The sequence below is a fragment of the Sarcophilus harrisii genome, chromosome 4, assembly GCF_902635505.1.
Source record: "Sarcophilus harrisii chromosome 4, mSarHar1.11, whole genome shotgun sequence".
NCBI lineage: Eukaryota > Metazoa > Chordata > Mammalia > Dasyuromorphia > Dasyuridae > Sarcophilus > Sarcophilus harrisii.
This window is the reverse complement of record NC_045429.1, coordinates 339,038,454-339,056,505: the sequence shown is the minus strand read 5'-3', so window position 1 is coordinate 339,056,505 and position 18,052 is coordinate 339,038,454. Positions and strand designations below refer to the sequence as shown.

The 18,052-nt window shown below is 41.3% G+C and overlaps 1 protein-coding gene across 1 annotated transcript in view; it reads left to right on the top strand.

Moving 5' to 3' along the window:
- Positions 1-817: 817 nt before the first annotated feature.
- The window catches only part of MEOX1 (mesenchyme homeobox 1), a 28,636-nt gene continuing 11,401 nt past the window's right edge, over positions 818-18,052 (top strand). The window contains exon 1 of the mRNA XM_003768150.2: positions 818-1,745. Coding sequence (XP_003768198.1) covers positions 1,289-1,745 — 457 coding nt within the window. The 5' untranslated portion in view covers positions 818-1,288. The remainder of the gene's footprint in view (positions 1,746-18,052) is intronic.

Sequence of the window (18,052 nt, the reverse complement as noted above, 5' to 3'; positions counted from 1 at the left end):
TGGGCACAATTTATAATCCCTTTGCCAAAGATAACTGTTTTGGAGAAGTCGGGTCTTCCCCCACCCCCTTTTCCATCACAGATGGTAAAAAGCATTGACCATGAAAAAGGCAAGTCTGAGGGAACCAAAAGATGGGGGAAGTAGAAAAGGAAAGCAATATGGAGGCAGAGGACACCTTCCATCAGAGCTCAGGAAATTTCTACTCCTATTAGTGTGAGGAAGAACCAGTTCTGCTACCTATAAAGCAAATAGGTGAGAATGACAGTCTATTGATAGGAAGGAAGGTATCAATTCTTGTGTCAAGTTTCTGGGAAGAGCAGAATGGCTTTCAACAACTCTGTCTTTATATAACTAGATTAAACCATGGTCCTCTATCAAAATTTGGGCAAAAGTCTTAGAAATAATTCTGACTTTTGAAGTCTCGATGAGAACGGTCTTTAAATCAAATGCAGTCAGCAAGCTTGTCTCTTGCTTCTTATTCCCTGGAATTTGGCATCCGATGGATTCTGGATCTGGTTTAAGGCTTTTTCCAAATCCAAGACTTGGGGAATTTTGTTAACAGTGCAATAAAAATAACTTAATAGTGTTACAGGGAAACATGAAAGACTTTCTGTGTGTGTGCTGCTCTCTCCCGTTTAAAAAAAAATACATACAATGTTTCTTTAAAAAGTCTCCATCTGCAAATCCCATTAGATGTGCATATAAGGTTTCTGATGATTAATAGCTGACTGCTTTGCTTTGGTTGGAGGATCTAATGTGTGCAGGTTAACCCCTCCTTCCCCTCTCTCACATTTCACTTCAGAAACTTGTCATTCTCTCCCCACCACAGCATTTAAAAAGTGTCTCCCCAGCCCCCCCCCGTCCAGCCTCTCACAGAAGTCTCAGGGCCTTGGGAAGTGCATTTGGGCTGGGCTGCTAGCGACTCCTACCCAGCTGGTGGGTCTGAGCCAGGACAGTGAAAATGTTCATTGACATCCACCGCTTCCCAACAAATACATTTACAATAGAACCAAAATAAACAGGCTGACTCTTTAGAAGGTGGGAAGTTAGGAGCTGAAGTTTTATATAGGTGGAGAGAGAAAGAAGTGGAGATATATTTTATTTTTTTTTTTTTGTAAGTAAAGGAAGAGATTTGTTTGTTTGGGGGTTGTCTGGGTGGGTGTTCTGTTGTCTTAGGTGGTTTGTATTTTTTTTTTGTGGTTTCCTTTTAAAAAAAAAATCTGAATTAAAAAGGGTAAAAACTGAACTCGTGGGAGGACTGAGCACAGCACAGCAGCCGGAGACGCAGATGGATTCATCAGCCAACAGCTGTATGAGGGGCCCCCATTCTCCAGCCCCACTGTGGGGCTGCCTGCGGAGCCCCCATTCCGAGGTCAGCGGGCCCATGGCACTGCCCCATTACCCTCCTGCTCCATTCTCCTTCCACCAGAAACCAGACTTCCCGACGTACCCTGACTTCTCTGCCTCTTGCTTGGCCGCTGCACCCCACAGCCTACCCCGGGAGGAGAGACTCCTGGCTGACCAGCACCCTGCCTTTCCACAGCCCCCTGACTGGCACTTCCCTGGCTCCGAGGCACGGAGGAGGCTCACCCCAGGCCCAACCTTGAGTTCTGGGGAGGTGGGTGAGAGCAGCCCTGGCCTCATGGATGCTCATGTAGGGAGCCTAGGGGAGGACTATGGGGTCCCTGGGACCACTGCCAGTGAGACTGAGAAAAAATCCGCAAAAAGGAAAAAGGAGACCTCAGGTAAGTGCCATGGGGGCGATGGGAGGGACAGATGGATACTTAGAAACTGTGTGACTTTAGGCAAAGTGTTCAGCCTCTCTGGGCCTAGTTCCCTGGTCTGTAAAATCAGAATAATTACTCCAAGGCAGAGGGCTGGGTGGGATGGTCCCTTAAAACTTTGTCTAGTTAGAAGACCTACTACTCTAGAATTCTACATCATATGGAAACACCGTGACAAGGAAAGAGTTTGCTGAGAAGGGAAGGAAAGGCAATTTCTAGGGTCTAAATCCTGCCAAATAGTCCCTTGACCCAAGGGAAGGGATAGACAGCCAAGTGGAGGTGAAGCTAAGGGGGGGAAAAGAGACTGGAATTGCTCCTCCAGGTGCTACCACAATATCTTTGAGTCACCTTTCTCCCTGGCTTGCTTGATCCCCACCTGACAGCGAATAAATCCTAAATCCTAAGGCAGAATCCAGATAGTCTGTCCTTAGAGAAGCAAGTGACCACTTGCCTAAACCCATGTCCCCTTGGAGTGACAGCCCCACCTTTGACAATCTTCAATAAAAACTCTTCATCCAGCAATTTTAACTGTCAACCCAAATCAGAGCCAGCATCAGAGCTAACTGCAAGAGAATGAATAGGGGAAAGAGGCTAGGGGAAAGGTGGGATTCAGAGGGGCTGGGAGAGAGGAAGTAGAAATCAACATAAAATGCGATGTCCCCGGGTGATTTAAAGAAGGGTTAATCAAGGTCAGAATCCCATGAACCTGGTGAAAGGGGTAAGGATTCCAGAATCTCTGAGTTAGAGGGGACCTCGAAGGCCCTCGGAATCCAACCCATAACCGTAAAGGAATCCTGTCTTCCACATACCAGATGAATGGTCATCCAGCCTGTGCTTGAAGACCTCCAGTGAGAATGAACTCAATACTTCCTGCAGTAGGCCATGTCACTTTAGTATGACTAATTGTTAGAAAGTTTTTCCTTACAGCATGTCTAAAGCAGTTTCTTTGCAACCTGCAAATATTGCTTCTAGCTAATCGATAAAAGGGAGACATAAAAGAGGCTGGGACTAGCATGGGAGCAGGAATGAATGGGTGCTAGGATATCACTGGGATATCAGTGCTACAGAATGGACTGGCACGAGACAGGGAATGGAGATGACGTAGAGGTCTTCCTCTTCTCTCACCCTGGAACAAACAGGGGGAAGGTGGTACCAGTTTATGCCCAAGTGTCCAAAGAACAAACTTATTCATCACAAAAGCATAGCTGACTGGCTTAAGGGCCTGCCCAGGATTGGAATCAGGCTCAGAAAAAAACCATTTCATTGTGAAAAATGCAATATAGTGTTTTAGGGAATCCTCAAGTTGGATTGAGGTCAGAAATGCTCAAAACTAAAGGCAAATGGGCAGAATGAGCCTTAGAGTGGACACTGATGACAAAGCTAGTAATTTATATGGTCCTGAAGGACTAGAACTACCTGGTAGAGTAGTTTTGGTGATGCCTTAAATTAATCCTTCTTTTGTCATTGTTCAGTTGTATCTAACTCTTTGTGACCCTATTTGAGATTTTCTTGGCAAAGGCACTGGAGTAGTTTTGCCATTTCTTTCTCCAGCTCATTTTACAGATGAGGAAACTGAGGCAAACAGGGTTAAGTGACTTGCCCAAGGTCATATAACTAGGAAGTATTTGAGGCCAAATTTGGACCTAGGAAAATGAGTCTTCCTTTATTTCAGACTCAGTACTCTATCCATTGCACTGCTCAGCCATCCCCAAAATTAATCACTAGTCATGCGAATATTTTCCATTGTGATATTGATATTCTAGAACAACTAGGATCTTTGCTGTCATAATTTCCCCAGCAATGTATTCTAGAGTTGCAGTGGAAAATCTATCTATGATAGGAAACTGATTCTTTGCCATCTTCTTTCATTACTACCTTCTTCCCCCCACTTTACCTCATTTTCCTTATTTCTCCTAACCAAAAATAGCTTTTAGTGGATCTATAGTACACCAGTCTGATTTTACCTAGAGGATCCCAAATGAATCCCACATCACTCCCCTCTCAAAAAAAAAAACCCTCTAACCTTGGCAGATTTTATAAATCACCAAAGAAGTCATTCCCTAATATAAACTTGCCAGTGAAATCATCTACGTAAATCACTTTGCAAACTTTAAAGTGATACATAAATGTTAGCTATTTCTTCTTATTATTTCATTCTTCTCACCTTTCTGTTCCATGGGGTTCAGATAGAAATTGTCCTGGAAAAAGTTGTTAGCTTGCCATTTATTCTTGATGTTTAATGTTTAGCAAATTATTGTGTATCTGAATAGAATGATGGAGTTTTCATTGAGTGAAAGGTTTTCTATTTTTCTATTATTTATTATTTTCATATTATTGCCTTATCCTTCTCTATTACTGTCATTATCATTATTCCCTATCTAGATTGGTGCTCAGATAGGCAATACAGTCTGCTATCTGAATTAGGTTCAAGAATTTTCAGGGCATGATGAGATCTGGCCAGGCTTGTGCCCCAGTGGCTTAGATTTAAATAACCTGTGCATTTCTTCCATGACTTATCAGAGCAGGACAGAACTGAAGCAAATTTTCACATGGATATCTATGTGAGTGTGGTAAGGGAAGAAGAAGCAATCTATGATTTCATCAGCTTAGGAAACTTTGTTGTTGTTATTCAGTCAGTCATGTCCAATTTTCATGACCCCATTTGGGATTTTCATGGCAGAAATGCTGGAGTAGTTTGTCATTTCCTTTTCCAGCTCATTTTCCAGGTGAAGAAACTGAGGCAGAGTTTAAATGACTGCCAAAGGTCACATAGCTAGTAAGCATCTGAGGTCAAATTTGAATTCAGGTCTTCCTGATTACAAACGCACTAAGCCACCTAATTGCTTAGGAAATAATCTTCATTAATAAAATCTGTAATTTATAGTTTTAGAAATCTGCCTCAGGCATAAAGGTGCTTACTGTCACACAGTCATTAGGTGCCAGAGGCAATACTTGAACTCTCTCTGGCTTCAAAGTTGGCCATCTAGACACAATGCTATGCTGCCTCACCATGTGATGCTCAAAACAATTAAAGCTCCAAAGAAATAATTTCCTTTATTTCAAAAAATGGCAGGTTTTAAGTTTTTAAAAACTGCTTTTCATTAAACAATCTTTGGGATCTCGATTAATTGTAATGCTTTTGCACATACCAATAGATTTTTCCCAAGTGTATCCCGATTTGCTAAGCAGAGGCGACCCTTTAAAGCCTCAGTGAAATAAGTAATCTGAATAACCTCCCTCCTGCCCCTTCCCACTTTTACTAGAGCTCTGTGAGTTAAGATATAGATTCCCCTTGTCTTCATCCAGAGATTCTAAGTCAGCTCCAGCACTAAATTGGAAAGATCTCATTTTGTATTCTCACTATTTCTCCTCCATCTCTCAATTCTCTGTAAAGGGAGGTTATATGTGTCTCCCAATGGAACAGTGAGTGAAAACAGACTTGGGATGGGACGGGGAAAACCCAATAGTTGGTCAGGATTTGACAAATTTGCTCCAATTATTTTTCATTGCTGTAGATAGTCAAGCAATCTTGCTTAGTGCTCGCAAATGGCAAGGGTACTTCATTGAGTTGGGTTGAATGCTCCTCTGTGTTATTCTGGTTTTATTATTATACAAATAACACATGGAGTAATTTTGTTTAGAAAGTTATTGCAATAACAAGGTCTCCATCCACGGAGGTGATGTTGCTGAGCGGCCATCAGGAGACCATATGTTCTGAGTTGTTTTTTCTGTAGAAGGGTGGGTTAGTGCCGTTGTCTGGTCCTCCTTGGGAAAAACAGCACATATTTATGAGGTGAGGCTGTCAGTGGCCCTGGTATATCATTTGCTCCCATATTGTCCCAGAAATACTATTTAGCCCAACACAGGAGATACTGTCTTATGTTTAAAAAATATAATAATAATAATAATAATGACAATATTTATATAATGCTACGTGCCAGGCACTGTAATAGCTAGCTTTAAAGTCTACAAAGCACTTCACAATTATTATCTTATTTGACCCTCACAACAACTCTGGGGAGCATGTGCTATTATTATTCCCATTTTACAGTTGAGGAAACTGAGGCAGATAAAGAGTGAAGCGACTTGTGCATAATCAACTGTCTTCCTGACTGGAGGTCTAGTTCTATCCACTAAACCTCACTAAACCTCTGTGTGATAGAGCAGAAAGGATGCAGGAATTGCAATCTAAGGACCTGAGTTGAAGTCTTAGCTCTCCTACTTACTACCTTTATGATCTTTGGCAAATTCCTTACCATCCCTAAATTTCAGCTTTCCTCTTCGATAATTGGAGGGGATTCTATGTTAAACACCAAATGAGAGGCAGTGTGATATAGTGGAAAGAGTACAGGCTCCGGGTTTAAAATCTTACTTCTGATGCTTACCAGCTCTGTGACCTTGAGCATGCTGCTTAATTTTTATGAGACTCAGTTTCCTCAAAAAATAGGAGGTAGAATTGGATGAACTTAAAGAACCTTTTGTTTCAAATATATGACCCTATGACCTCTAATATCCCTTTTAGCTCAAAATCCATGATCAAAATACAACTTTTCCCCAAATTGAGCAGGTACGTTTCAGTTCCAAACAAACAGAACTTATCCCAGAGACAATACTTCTACCCCTTCCCACTACTCCTACCACTGACTCCAAGGAACTCAACATGTGGTTATCTCTCATCTCCAGCATCCCAGAATAATTTAACCAATAGGATTAGGGAAAGCACTATATTAAGTGCTTTGGAAGCTATGGGGATGAATAAAACATAATCCCTGCCTTTAAGATGCTCATAACACTACTCTGTCCTGAAATTCAGGGTGTTAAATCAGTTGGAATCTTCCAGGCTTGGGTCTAGTGGGTAGAGAAGAGGTAAGAAAGAAGAGACACTAAAGAAAGCTCCTCATTCATCTTTTACCAGTAAAACCCTTAAGGGGTGTCTGGACACCTGCTTATTTAAGTGGCACATGTTTTCTTTGCCTGCCCCTCCTTCTCCCCCTACTCTCCTCCTGAGAGCCAAACTCTTCACTCCACTCTGATATCTCAAGTGACTGCCCACACTACTGCTCAAGCATATTGCCAAATTGCCATTCCTTTCTTTTGGCTCAACTTCCTGTCATCATCGCCAGTGTGGGTACGACATGGGACTTGGAGTTAGGAAGATTTGCCTTGGATACTAGATAAGTTGACAACTCTCTACCTCAGTTCCCTCATCTGCAAAATAAAGGATTTGGATTCGGTATCCTCTTAAAGTTTCTCCCTGCTCTGTCTATTCTCCTATGAAATGTAATATTATCTTACATGGGACCGTTCCAAGGATCTCACTGTTATCAAAGTAAACACCCTTCAGTGATGACAGCTGTTTGGCTCTCTGTTTACTCATCCCTTAAACTAACTGAACGATGGGACCTCCTCACCCCACTCCCACCCACCCCCCCAAAAAATCATAAGTCAATTGGCTATCATTGTGAGAGAAATTGCCAATTTCATGGTAGAGTTCAAAGGAAAAAAGTATTTAATCATATGTAAAACCCCAATTGTCTGAGCTCTGGTTCTGCCCGCCTTCCCCTGTCACATTTCTTCCTGCTTTAATTAAGTTTGACACCAGCCAGCCTTACCCTGCAACCTCAGAGTCTACACATATAATTACTATTTGACCACTCAAATATTCTCCATCCTTGGTGCTGCTTTTATTCTTGATGGTTCTGATCCATCGATCAATAAATATTTGTTATCAATTAAACACCTACTATGTGCCAGGCACTGTGCCAAATGCTGGGGATGAAATGCAATAAAGGAAAAATGAAACATTCGAGAAGTTTATATTCTAAGAGTAAGATGGGATGAGAAAGACATATGTCTGTTTAAAGCCCACTGTGAGAGTTTCTTGGGAATGAAGCCCTTTTGCTCTGGGTACCCCCCTGGGCTACAGTAACCAAGACATGACTTGACCTTTCCATGCCTGAGAGAGGCACAGAGCTTGTGGCAGTAAAATATGCCTTGGACATAAAACTAGCACCAAGAAGGGCAAGGGTCAGTGAGAAAGAAAAAGCCCCACTTTGAGCCACCGTCTGGGCTGTGGCTTCAGATTACACAGAATGTCAGAGCTGAAAAGGACCTCAGAAGCCACCTAGTCCAGATTGTACCAGAGACAGAACCCCCTCTGCAATGTTGCTAACAATCATCCCAAAGACTGGGAGACTTCCACGGACCGGGAACTCACTACCTCACGAAGGAAGCACCTTCTGCTTCAGCAGATTCTTCCCCCTATCCTGAAAGTCAATGTATCTCTTAGCAACTATCACCCACAGTTGGGGACTCAGCTATCTGTCTTTTAGCAAGCCAGCTCCTTCACAGACTGCTCCAGGCAAATGGCCTCCCAAAGGGTGGAAAGGAGGTTCCTGTCACATACTAATGTAAAGGCTAATCTCAAAATAGTATTTAAGAGGCTCCTGAGATGGGATCATTTCTTAGTCCTGGAGTTGTGAGCTTGGAGACAAGTTTCTCAGTTCTACAAAGAAATAGCAATATTTGGAGGGGAATTTCTCAAGTACCAATTTTAAAGGGGGGCAGCCGGGTGGTGTAGTGGATGGAACACCAGCCCTAGAGTCAGGAAGGATTGAGTTCAAATCCACTTAGTAGCTATGTGACCTTGGGCAAGTCACTTAACCCTGTTTGCCTTCAGTTTCCTCATCTGTAAAATGAACTGGAGAAGAAAATTACAAACCCGTCCAGTATCTTGTCAAGAAAACCCCAAATGAGGTCAGGAAGAATTGGACATGATTGGATGACAAAAATCTTTTAAAAAGATGGGGGCCATTCTGACCGCAGCAAGGGAACATTGCAGGATGGGAGGGGTGAAAAACTTAGGCAAAAAAACCAAAAAACCAAAAACTATTAGTAACCAGATGATGCTTACTTCTAAAGCAAAACACAAAGTGGCACAGGCACAGAATTAACATGGAGAAAGAGGAGTAGGGATATATAGTAAAATGGAAAGAGAGTTTCTGGACTTTGGAGTCAAGGGACACGGGTTCAAAGTCTGACTGGACTTTAGGCAAATTACTTAGTCATCCTGGACTTCAGTTTCCTTATCTGAAAAATAAAAGGATGGCATTAGTGTCCCGTAGCTTCCGTTCCACCTCTAAACTGATGCTCCTATAGGTCCAGAAATTCAGCTCCTCCACCAGAACAGAAAACAATGGAAAGATTCACATTCCCCTCCTCTTTTCAGCTTCAGGACAAACACTGATATGGACAGGGATCAAGAAGAGAAGCTAGTTAGTGTTTCAGTTCTATTGTGTTTGCGATGGCATAAACACACAATGGAAACTGGAAAACTTGCGTCCCCAAAGACTCATAGGCAAGAGAGAGCACCAGCTGGAAAGTGATTTTCTAATTGACTTTACCCTCCATCAAAATGCTAAATGAAACCGGGAACAGTATGAAATTGGGGACAAGCAGACCCAGGTTCAAGGGTTCTGGTGCCAGCTTTGTAATTTGCTAGCTGTGCACCCTTAACCAAGCATCCTTTCTCTGGATCTTATGTTTGGATTGCTTTTTTTTTCCCCTGTAATAATAATAACTATTATTATAATTAAGGATGGTGAGGGGTTGAACTGATTATTTTTCCCCACTTAAAAGTATTTTATTTTTTCTAAGTGCATGCAAAGGTAGTTTACAACATTCATTTTTTTAAGATTTTGAATTCCAAATTCTTTTTCCTCCCTTCTTTCCCTCCCTCTCTCCAAGACAACAAGCAATCTGATATAGGTTATACGTGCGCATGTTTTTAAACATATTTCCATATTTATCGTGCTATGAAAGAAAAATCAGAACAAAAGGAAAAAACGGGGAGAAAGACAAAACAACAACAAAAAAGTGAAAATAGAATGTTTCGATTGGCATTCAGTCTCCCTAGTTCTTTTTCTGAAAGTGGAGGGCATTTTTTAAATCCCAAGTCAATTGGAATTGTCTTGAATCACTGTATTGCTGAGAAGAGCTAAGTCTGTCATAGTTGATCATCACACAATCTTGCTGTTACTGTGTACGGTATTCTCCTGGTTCTGCTTACTTTACTAAATATCATGAACTGATTTTTTTTTTTTTTTTTTTTTGAGAAATCCCTTTGGTAAACTTGAGTTTTTTTCTCTAGCTTTGGACTTATCCTTTCTGGGAAATAGACACAGATGCCAGTGTTGATTGAAAATGCGGTAGGATGTGACTCAGTGTCCCTCACCGGGCTTTGCAGGAATTGCTCGGGTGTTTCTGCCCTTCCTTCCCAGTTGTCGGGCTTGATCTGTTTGACCTTCCTCAGGCAGTTAATTCTGCACTCTCCATCACTCTGCTCCCTCCCCTCCTTCACCCATCCCCCAACCCTCCAAGCGAGAGGCAGCCGGAAGTTGGTTTGAATGACTACACAGCTGCAGGCTGGCTAGAAATCCCTTCTCTAGGTTTACAGCCCTCGGGGAGGAAGACGAAATTAAGATCCAAGACTGTGGGTAAAAGAATAGATTTAAAACTGGAAGGGAATAAGGGGAGGTCTAGTCAAATCCGGCTTCAAAAAAGGAGCTATAGCTAAGAGTTGTCCAGGATCATCCTTCTACGTATCTATGGCTGCATTAGAACCCAGGTCCGACATTTGAGTCTTTATACCATGCAAGAGCCCAGAGAAAGTAAAGGGGGGAAATTTATTGTTTATTAATGGTTAGGCAGCTAAGCAACTGAATTTGAATAATTTATCAGCTTTAGCCTGTGGGCTACAATTAAGAGGCAGTGCTCTGTATTTAGTGGTCATCTAATAAGTGTGTGCTGAATCAAATGACAGAGCTCTCTGAGTCCCTCCCTTTGCCTCCAGGACAGATGGTACCTACCAGATACTATTCCCAGTCTTTTCCAGTAAAAGAGATAGAAACAGAAAGAGAAAGACAGGGAGACAAAGAAAGAGACAGAGACAGAGATATGGGGAGAGACAGAGAGAGAAGAGAGACAAAGACAGAGAACAAATATGGGGAGAGAGAGAAAAGAGAAATAGACAAAAAAGAGATACAGATATGGGGACAGAGATAGAGAAGAGAGACAAAAAGAGATACAGATATGGGGAGAGACAGAGAGAGAAAAAAGAGACAAAGACAGATATGAGGAGAGATAGAAAGAGAGAAGAGACATAGATATGGGGAGACAGAAATATGGGGAAAGAAAGAGACAGAGAAGAGAAACAGAGAGAAGAAGGAGAAGGAGGAGGAGGAGGAGGAGGAAGAGAAGAAGAAGAAGAAGAAGAAGAAGAAGAAGAAGAAGAAGAAGAAGAAGAAGAAGAAGAAGAAGAAGAAGAAGAAGAAGAAGAAGAAGAAGAAGAAGAAGAAGAGATATAGGGAGAGAGACAGACAAGTCTCTGTTCTGTCTAGAAGTGAGGCAGAATCAGAGAGACCAAGGTAGAGAGAAAACTCCATATGACTTCAGTCCTTTCTAACTAATGAAATATATATGTATATATGTATATGCACTTATGTATACATGGCATATACTGTATATATATGTATGCATAGGATAGTGAATATATACTCCTGTGTGTATATATATAATAGCTAGCGCTTTGAGTTTGCAAAGAAAGCACTTCATAGACATTATCTCCTCACAACAATATTGTTATCCCTATTTTTATAGGTGAGGAAACTGAAGCACGGTGCAGTTAACTTATTTGTCCAGGAGCACATAGCTGGTTAGTGTTTGAGGCAGGATTTCAATTCAATTGGTTTAGGGTTGTTTTATTTTTATTTTTTTCTGATTTCAGGTCTAGCACTGTATCCACTGTGTCATTTAACTGATAGAATGATACATACATATATAAATGTATTGTCTACACTTATTTATTAGACTGAATCATTTAAATGACTTTTAGTGACTCCAAACCCATCCTCAAGACTCACACCAAAGGTAGAAGTCATCTAGTCTTACCTCATTTTTACATTTAAAACTGATGTCCAATGAAGTGACAACTGACAGAAATTTGAACCCAAGACCTCTGACTCCAATGGAATCCACCCTTCTTTCCTCTGACTGTTTAAAGGTGTTTTGCTGAAAGGCTGTTTTCTTCCTCCCTAGCTTTCAAACATAGAAGGCCTCTCCCAAGCTCATCTGCTTGCTGCCTCCAGCCCTGAGAAGGGGAAGGATTAAACCCCTGGGGCATGAGCAGATCCATTGGGCTGCCGCCTTATAGTAAACTTGCTTCTAATTGGCAGCCCTCCAAAGAGATATTCCTCCCAAAGTGAGCAGGCTCACCTTCCCAGCCAGCCCCCAGCCATCAGAGTGAGGCTTTCCCACCCAAATTGGCTCCTGGGCTATGGGCCAGGAAAGACTCTCCTTCCTTCTACTTTTTTTTTACATCCTTCTTTCCCCCCAAACCAAAAATCCAGAGAAACGGTGTGAGCAGCCCCGGCATTCAAGCATGCCATTTCCTTCGGTGACAGCTAAGAGCAGCATCTGGAACTTATAAAAATAAACAAAGCCAGAGGGGGCCTTAGCCCATCCCCCCTTTCCCTTCCTCCAGCTAGTGTGCCCATCTGACCTTACCTCCTACTGTGAGATAGCCCCCTCACCTCCCAGTCATTTCCCCACTCCCGCTGACCATCACTGCTCTCAACCCATCCCGACTCAACCTTCCCTCTCTGCCTCATTTAGTTCTCCCATCCCCATGACTGACAACACAGTTCCCCTTCCCTCTGTGTCCCCATCTCATCTCCCCCACTATCATTCCTTAGAAGCTTGAGTAGACACCAGTTCCTGACTTTCCCCTTCCATGTGGATTCTTTCTCTCCCTTTAATGATAATTTTTAAAAAATACTCATCTAATACTGGAACCTCCATTCATGGTGAGCAACACAATGCAGTACAGAGGAGTCGAGGACATGGGGGTTCAAATTCTGACTGCTACTCACACCCCGTGCAAATTATAAGCTCTCTGCTTTTTCTTTTCTTATTTGAAAAATAAGAGGAATTGTGTCAGGTGTTCTCTGAGGTTCCTTTCATTTCTATATCTTTGACCTGGGCAGCCAGGTAGTTCAGTGGATTAAATGTAAAATCGGCAATTAGGAAGAGCTGAGTTCAAATTTGATCTCAAAATCACTTCACCTCAGTTTCCTCATTTGTAAAATTGGGATAATAATAGCACCTGCTTCTTAGGGTTATCGTGAATATCAAATGACAGGGATTGTCATTTAGCACTGTGTACTAACACAGTGAAAACTCTGTATTGGAAATCATTATTTTTATTACCTGTGTGATCTTAGGCAAAACACCTAACCTCTTTAGACCTCAGTTTCTTCATCTATAAAATCAGGGGAGTTGTATTAGATCGATTCTAGAGTCCCTTCCAGCTCTAAATCTGCAGGTCCATCATCTTGTGTAACCTTGGAGAAGTTAACCCCTTTGAACCTCATTTTCTTCATCTGCAAGGTGAAGAGATTGAAGCAGATGACTTCTATGGTTCCTTCCAGGTCTAGATCTGAGTTTCCATAATCATATAACTTAAAAAGTTTCTTTGCAATAGAGCAGCAATGTTTTCTTTCCTCTTCCCTATCTTCAAAATGAGATGTCATTTCTTTCTTTTTTCTTTCTTTCTTTCTTTCTTTCTTTCTTTCTTCTTTCTTTTCTTCTCTCTTTTTTCTTTCCTTCCTTCTTCTTTGTTCCTTTTTTCTTTCTCCCTTCCTTCCTTTCTTCCTTTCTTCCTTCATTTCTGTTTCCTTCTTTCTTCCTTCCCTTCTTCTTTCCTTCTCTCCTTTAATTATCCTTTCTTCCCTTTTTCCTTTCCTCCCTTCACTTTCCCTTTCTTTCTTCTTTCCTTTCCTTTCTTTTTCTTCTTTCCTTCTTTTCCCGTCCCTTCTTCCTTTTTTTTAACTTTTTCCTCCCTTCCTTTCTTCCTGGCTTCCTTCTTTCCTTCTTTTTTTCTTTATTCCTTCTTTCCTTTATTATTTCCTTACCTTTTTTCCTTAATTTCTTTCTCTCCTCTCTGTCTTTTAAAAAAATTTGATTGACTTTTCAATGGAAAAAAAAGCACTGATTCTGTCTTCAGAGGGCCTGAAATCATAACTTTTATGTTTAGTATATGATACCACAGGGAAATCATTTAACTTTTCTGGACCTCAGTTTCTTCATTTGTAATATAAGGGGTGTGGATGAGATCACTTTCAATCCCTTCCAATTTTAGCTTGATGCCCCCTTTTTTATACTATTCACTTTTCAATGACTCTGTTTCCTGTTCCCTCCTAGACCTCTCCCCTATAGCACAGAAGTACAATTAAATAAATCAACACATTAGTTAGAATGGGGCCACATGCCTCATTCCTCATCTACAGTCAACCACCTTTCTATTGAGAGGCAGGAGGAAGGACTTCCTATTAATGTGAGGTATTATTTCCAAGTTGATCCACTGCCTGACACTGAAATTGAACTTCATAAGTTCGGAGTGGTCAGTGGTATGGAAGTGGATTCCTGCAAAGAAGTCTGACCTCCTAGAGTTTGAGCCTTCTTTCAGCCAAAATTAAAATGCTGACTTTAGGCAAGACTGCCAGATGTGACAGCTCTTTATGAAATAATCTGCTTTGCACAGCATAAAAGTACATTGTAGAAACCACAATAACACACACATATACATCCATTTGGCAGCTGTGAAGGCACACTCAAGGATTTCATAAGAGAATTTCTGTATTGATATCTTCCTATAAACAAGAAATATGAGTCCCTTTGATCCATGTAGTTGTTGACTTAGGGTAAACTCTCCAAAAGAAGGTTTCTATGGCTTGGCATGGGGGTTAGGGGCATTGGGCTCCTGCCCACAGACAGGACCAGCCAATGCTGAGCTATTGGAACTTTTGAAAATGTATTTATTGCTATGTCCTGAGGAGCCAACATAGGAGAAATGAACTAGAATTTTGTTATAATCAATCAGTAAGCATTTATTAATCACCTACTATGTGTCAGGTACTGTCCACTCTAGGAATGCAAAGACAAAAATAAAATTGTCCTTGACCACAATATGTACTCATATAGCTATATAGATACAGATATAGATCTATATCTATATCGAGATATATATATATATATATATATATATATATATACCATATAGCTGCATGGGAGCTAGGTGGTACACTGGTTAAACCACTAGGTCTGAAGTCAAGAAGACCCAAGTTTAAATTCAGCTTCAAATATCTTCTAGCTATGTGACACTGGGCAAGTCATTTAACTCTGTTTGCCTCAATTTCCTCATCTGTAAAATGTAAAATTTCTTTGCCAAGAAAATCCTAAATGGGGTGACGAAGTCAGACATGACAGAATAATAACAATTTGCTGCAGCCTGTATGTAGTAACCAAGATAGGACTCCAAATCCAACTATGAGAAAATATGTTTTTAAAAACCAAGCATCTTTTAGAGGATTTTTCATGCAGCTCAAGGTCATGTGGAATGTCTGTTGTGATGCCTGGGATTCCCCCTCACTGACTAACCATGCTAACAATAAATATGTCTTCCTGGATTAGTGCATTCCCTGCTCTCTTTATACTCCATCTGTATTTACAGTTGGGAAGGAAGGAGAGAAGAACAGGAAATCATGTTACCTGTCCCCACTGGGGACAGACAGCTTGATGGAATTTAGGGAAAGGGGAAGGGAGATCTTGGAGAACAGGATGACAGGAGGGGCCCCAGGACCTGCCTGGCACATTAGAATTCTCAGATTTAAAGCTGGAAGAGACATTAGGAAATACCTAATCCACTTCTGACATTTTACATCAGAAGAGGAAGAGAAGGGAAGGGTTTAGCACAAGGTCCCACAGAAAGTAAATATCAGAGTTAGAATTTGAATCTAGGTCTTTGACTTTTAAGTCTATGCTCTTCCCTCTATATCACACCCTACTGCCTCACATACTACATCCTTTCTGCATATTATGTAACTACAACAAACATACATTTGAAAAAACAAAAGCCAAAAGATTTAAAAAGTAACACGACCATACACACACAAAAACCCCAAGAACCCAGTTGGGAAGGCATCAGAGGACCTGTGTGCTTTTGGGGAAATCATTTAATCTTTCAGGATTTTAGTTTCCCTATTTGTCAAATAAAGGTATTTGACAAGAAGGTCTTTCTATCTCTAAATCAATGCTCTATGACCAAATTGAAGGGATAGGCTAGGAATTCCTGATTCAGCTACACAGAACAATCTGTTCTACCAAAGTGTGTAGGGGAAAGGATCTCCAAGAGATGCTACAAACTGACCACTCCCAGCCTCAGTTCCAGTACCGACCCAGCCTGGGAACAAATTATCTGTGGAAGAGATCTTTTTGAGAGACATCTGAATATCTCCTCAAGCCTTAGACAAAGAAGAATTTCACAGCTTGTCCCAGAGCAACCCAACACAGCCCTACTTCCTTGTTTCAAATAAGGAGCTTGGGGGAGAGAGACTGAAGAGGACTAGTCTTAGGAAAAACTTCCTAATGATTTGAGTGGTTGAAAAACGGAATGAAATGCTTTGAAAGAAAGTGAGGTCCTCATTACTTGAGATATTCAAACAGAGACAATAGAAAGCCAAAGAAGTCTTAGAGAAGATGTCTTTGCAGGCAAAGGTTGAGCTAAAATTTTGTGCCTCTAAGATTCTCTTTAGAGAAAGGGACTAGGTAGGGCTCCAGTATCTGGTTGAGGGAGTAACATGGAGCACTCCAATCATGACATCAAAGCTCTCAAGTCAAACCATAAAAAAAAAAAAAAAAAATCCACAAGGATAGAGGAGGAATGGGCTCAAAGAGACCAGCCCTGTGTCCTATCCTGGTTAGGAAAGCAGAGACTAGATGAGAGCAAACTCTTCCTGTTCTTGGGGTCCTCCCTTGATCATCTTCTCTCCTTACCCCAGGAAAGAGAGTTAGATAGCAAGGAAACATGAAAATGGCTTTATTGATCAGTCCTTTCCTTCCCATGGACCATCTATAAGATATATGGTCACCATACACTGAAGCATTTGTGTATGGGAGTAGGTGGTATCCTCAAATCTTAGTTTAAGCTCTAAGAGTATAAAACTGAACCAATACTTTTGGGACATCCTGTATGAGTATGGTTTGTGTTTTATATTTCTTTCCATAGGGAATTAGAAATTAGATCTGTGATTTCATTGTTATAGGAAACTCTCATAAGGAGAAATTCCTTGTTCTACTGGTGCAGATCAACACCTCTTCTGAAACTTAATGTTAAATAGTCCTTAAGAAGAATTGAGAAGTGATTTGCCCAGGACCACTTGGCCAATATGTACTGAATATAGAATTTGAATTCAGGTTTTCCTGGTTTTCCAACCCTATCTAATTTAGAGAGTTTCCAAAGAAGCACTGAAAATTTGTGACCTGCCCAAGTATAGCTGCCATAGCTGGAGGCAGCTGTGTAGTACATAGGATAAAACACTGAACCTGGAATCAGAAAAATCTGAGTTCAAATCCAGCCCCAGATGTTTATTAGCTCTGTGACCTTGGACAAATCATTTAACTCTGCCTATCTACTATACCAAGGTGCCTGACTTAAAGTAACCTATTATCTTGTTTCCACCAAAAACAACTGGGGGGGGGGGGAAGGGGGAGGAGAAGAAAGAAGGAAATATCATTATATCCATTTTATAAAGAGGAAAGAGCAGATATCATTATACTAAAGACAGAAAAACTGAGGCTGAAAGAAATTGAATTTTCCCCCTATGGTATAGTGCTGGTAAGTAGAAGAGTTAAGGCAGAAAAACTCTGGATTTTCCATTGTTTTCCAGGAGGCTCAGGACCTCCCAGTTTATGTGTTGTTAGGAGGGCCAAGTCCATGACAGTAACCCTATCCCAGGGTTCAGGCCCCAAGTCCAGCTTTAAGTTAGCCAAGATCTTTTCAACTGCTCTCTCCCTTCCTGTTTCTATCCCTCTTCCACTCTCTCCCCAGGGTCTGTCCTTTATTAAGAGCTCTCTGTAGTTGAATTATAGAAGTTAGCACCTAGATGTTTGGGAGAAAAAACTAAGAGATTTGTCCAGAAGACAGAGTCCATAACCAAGGATAAGATGTGACAGCTGATCCCACTACATCTCTTTCCAACCCTCATCCCCCCTCCCATTCTCTCTCTTTCCCCATCCCTTGCCTGAACTATGACCTATCTCCTTGACCTGGCAATGGAATGCAAAGGAACTCATTACTTGAGCTGATGAGCAAACCCCCCTAAACAGTTGCTTCTTCCAAGCAGACTTAGCGGTAGGCAGGTTGGAGTAATTCC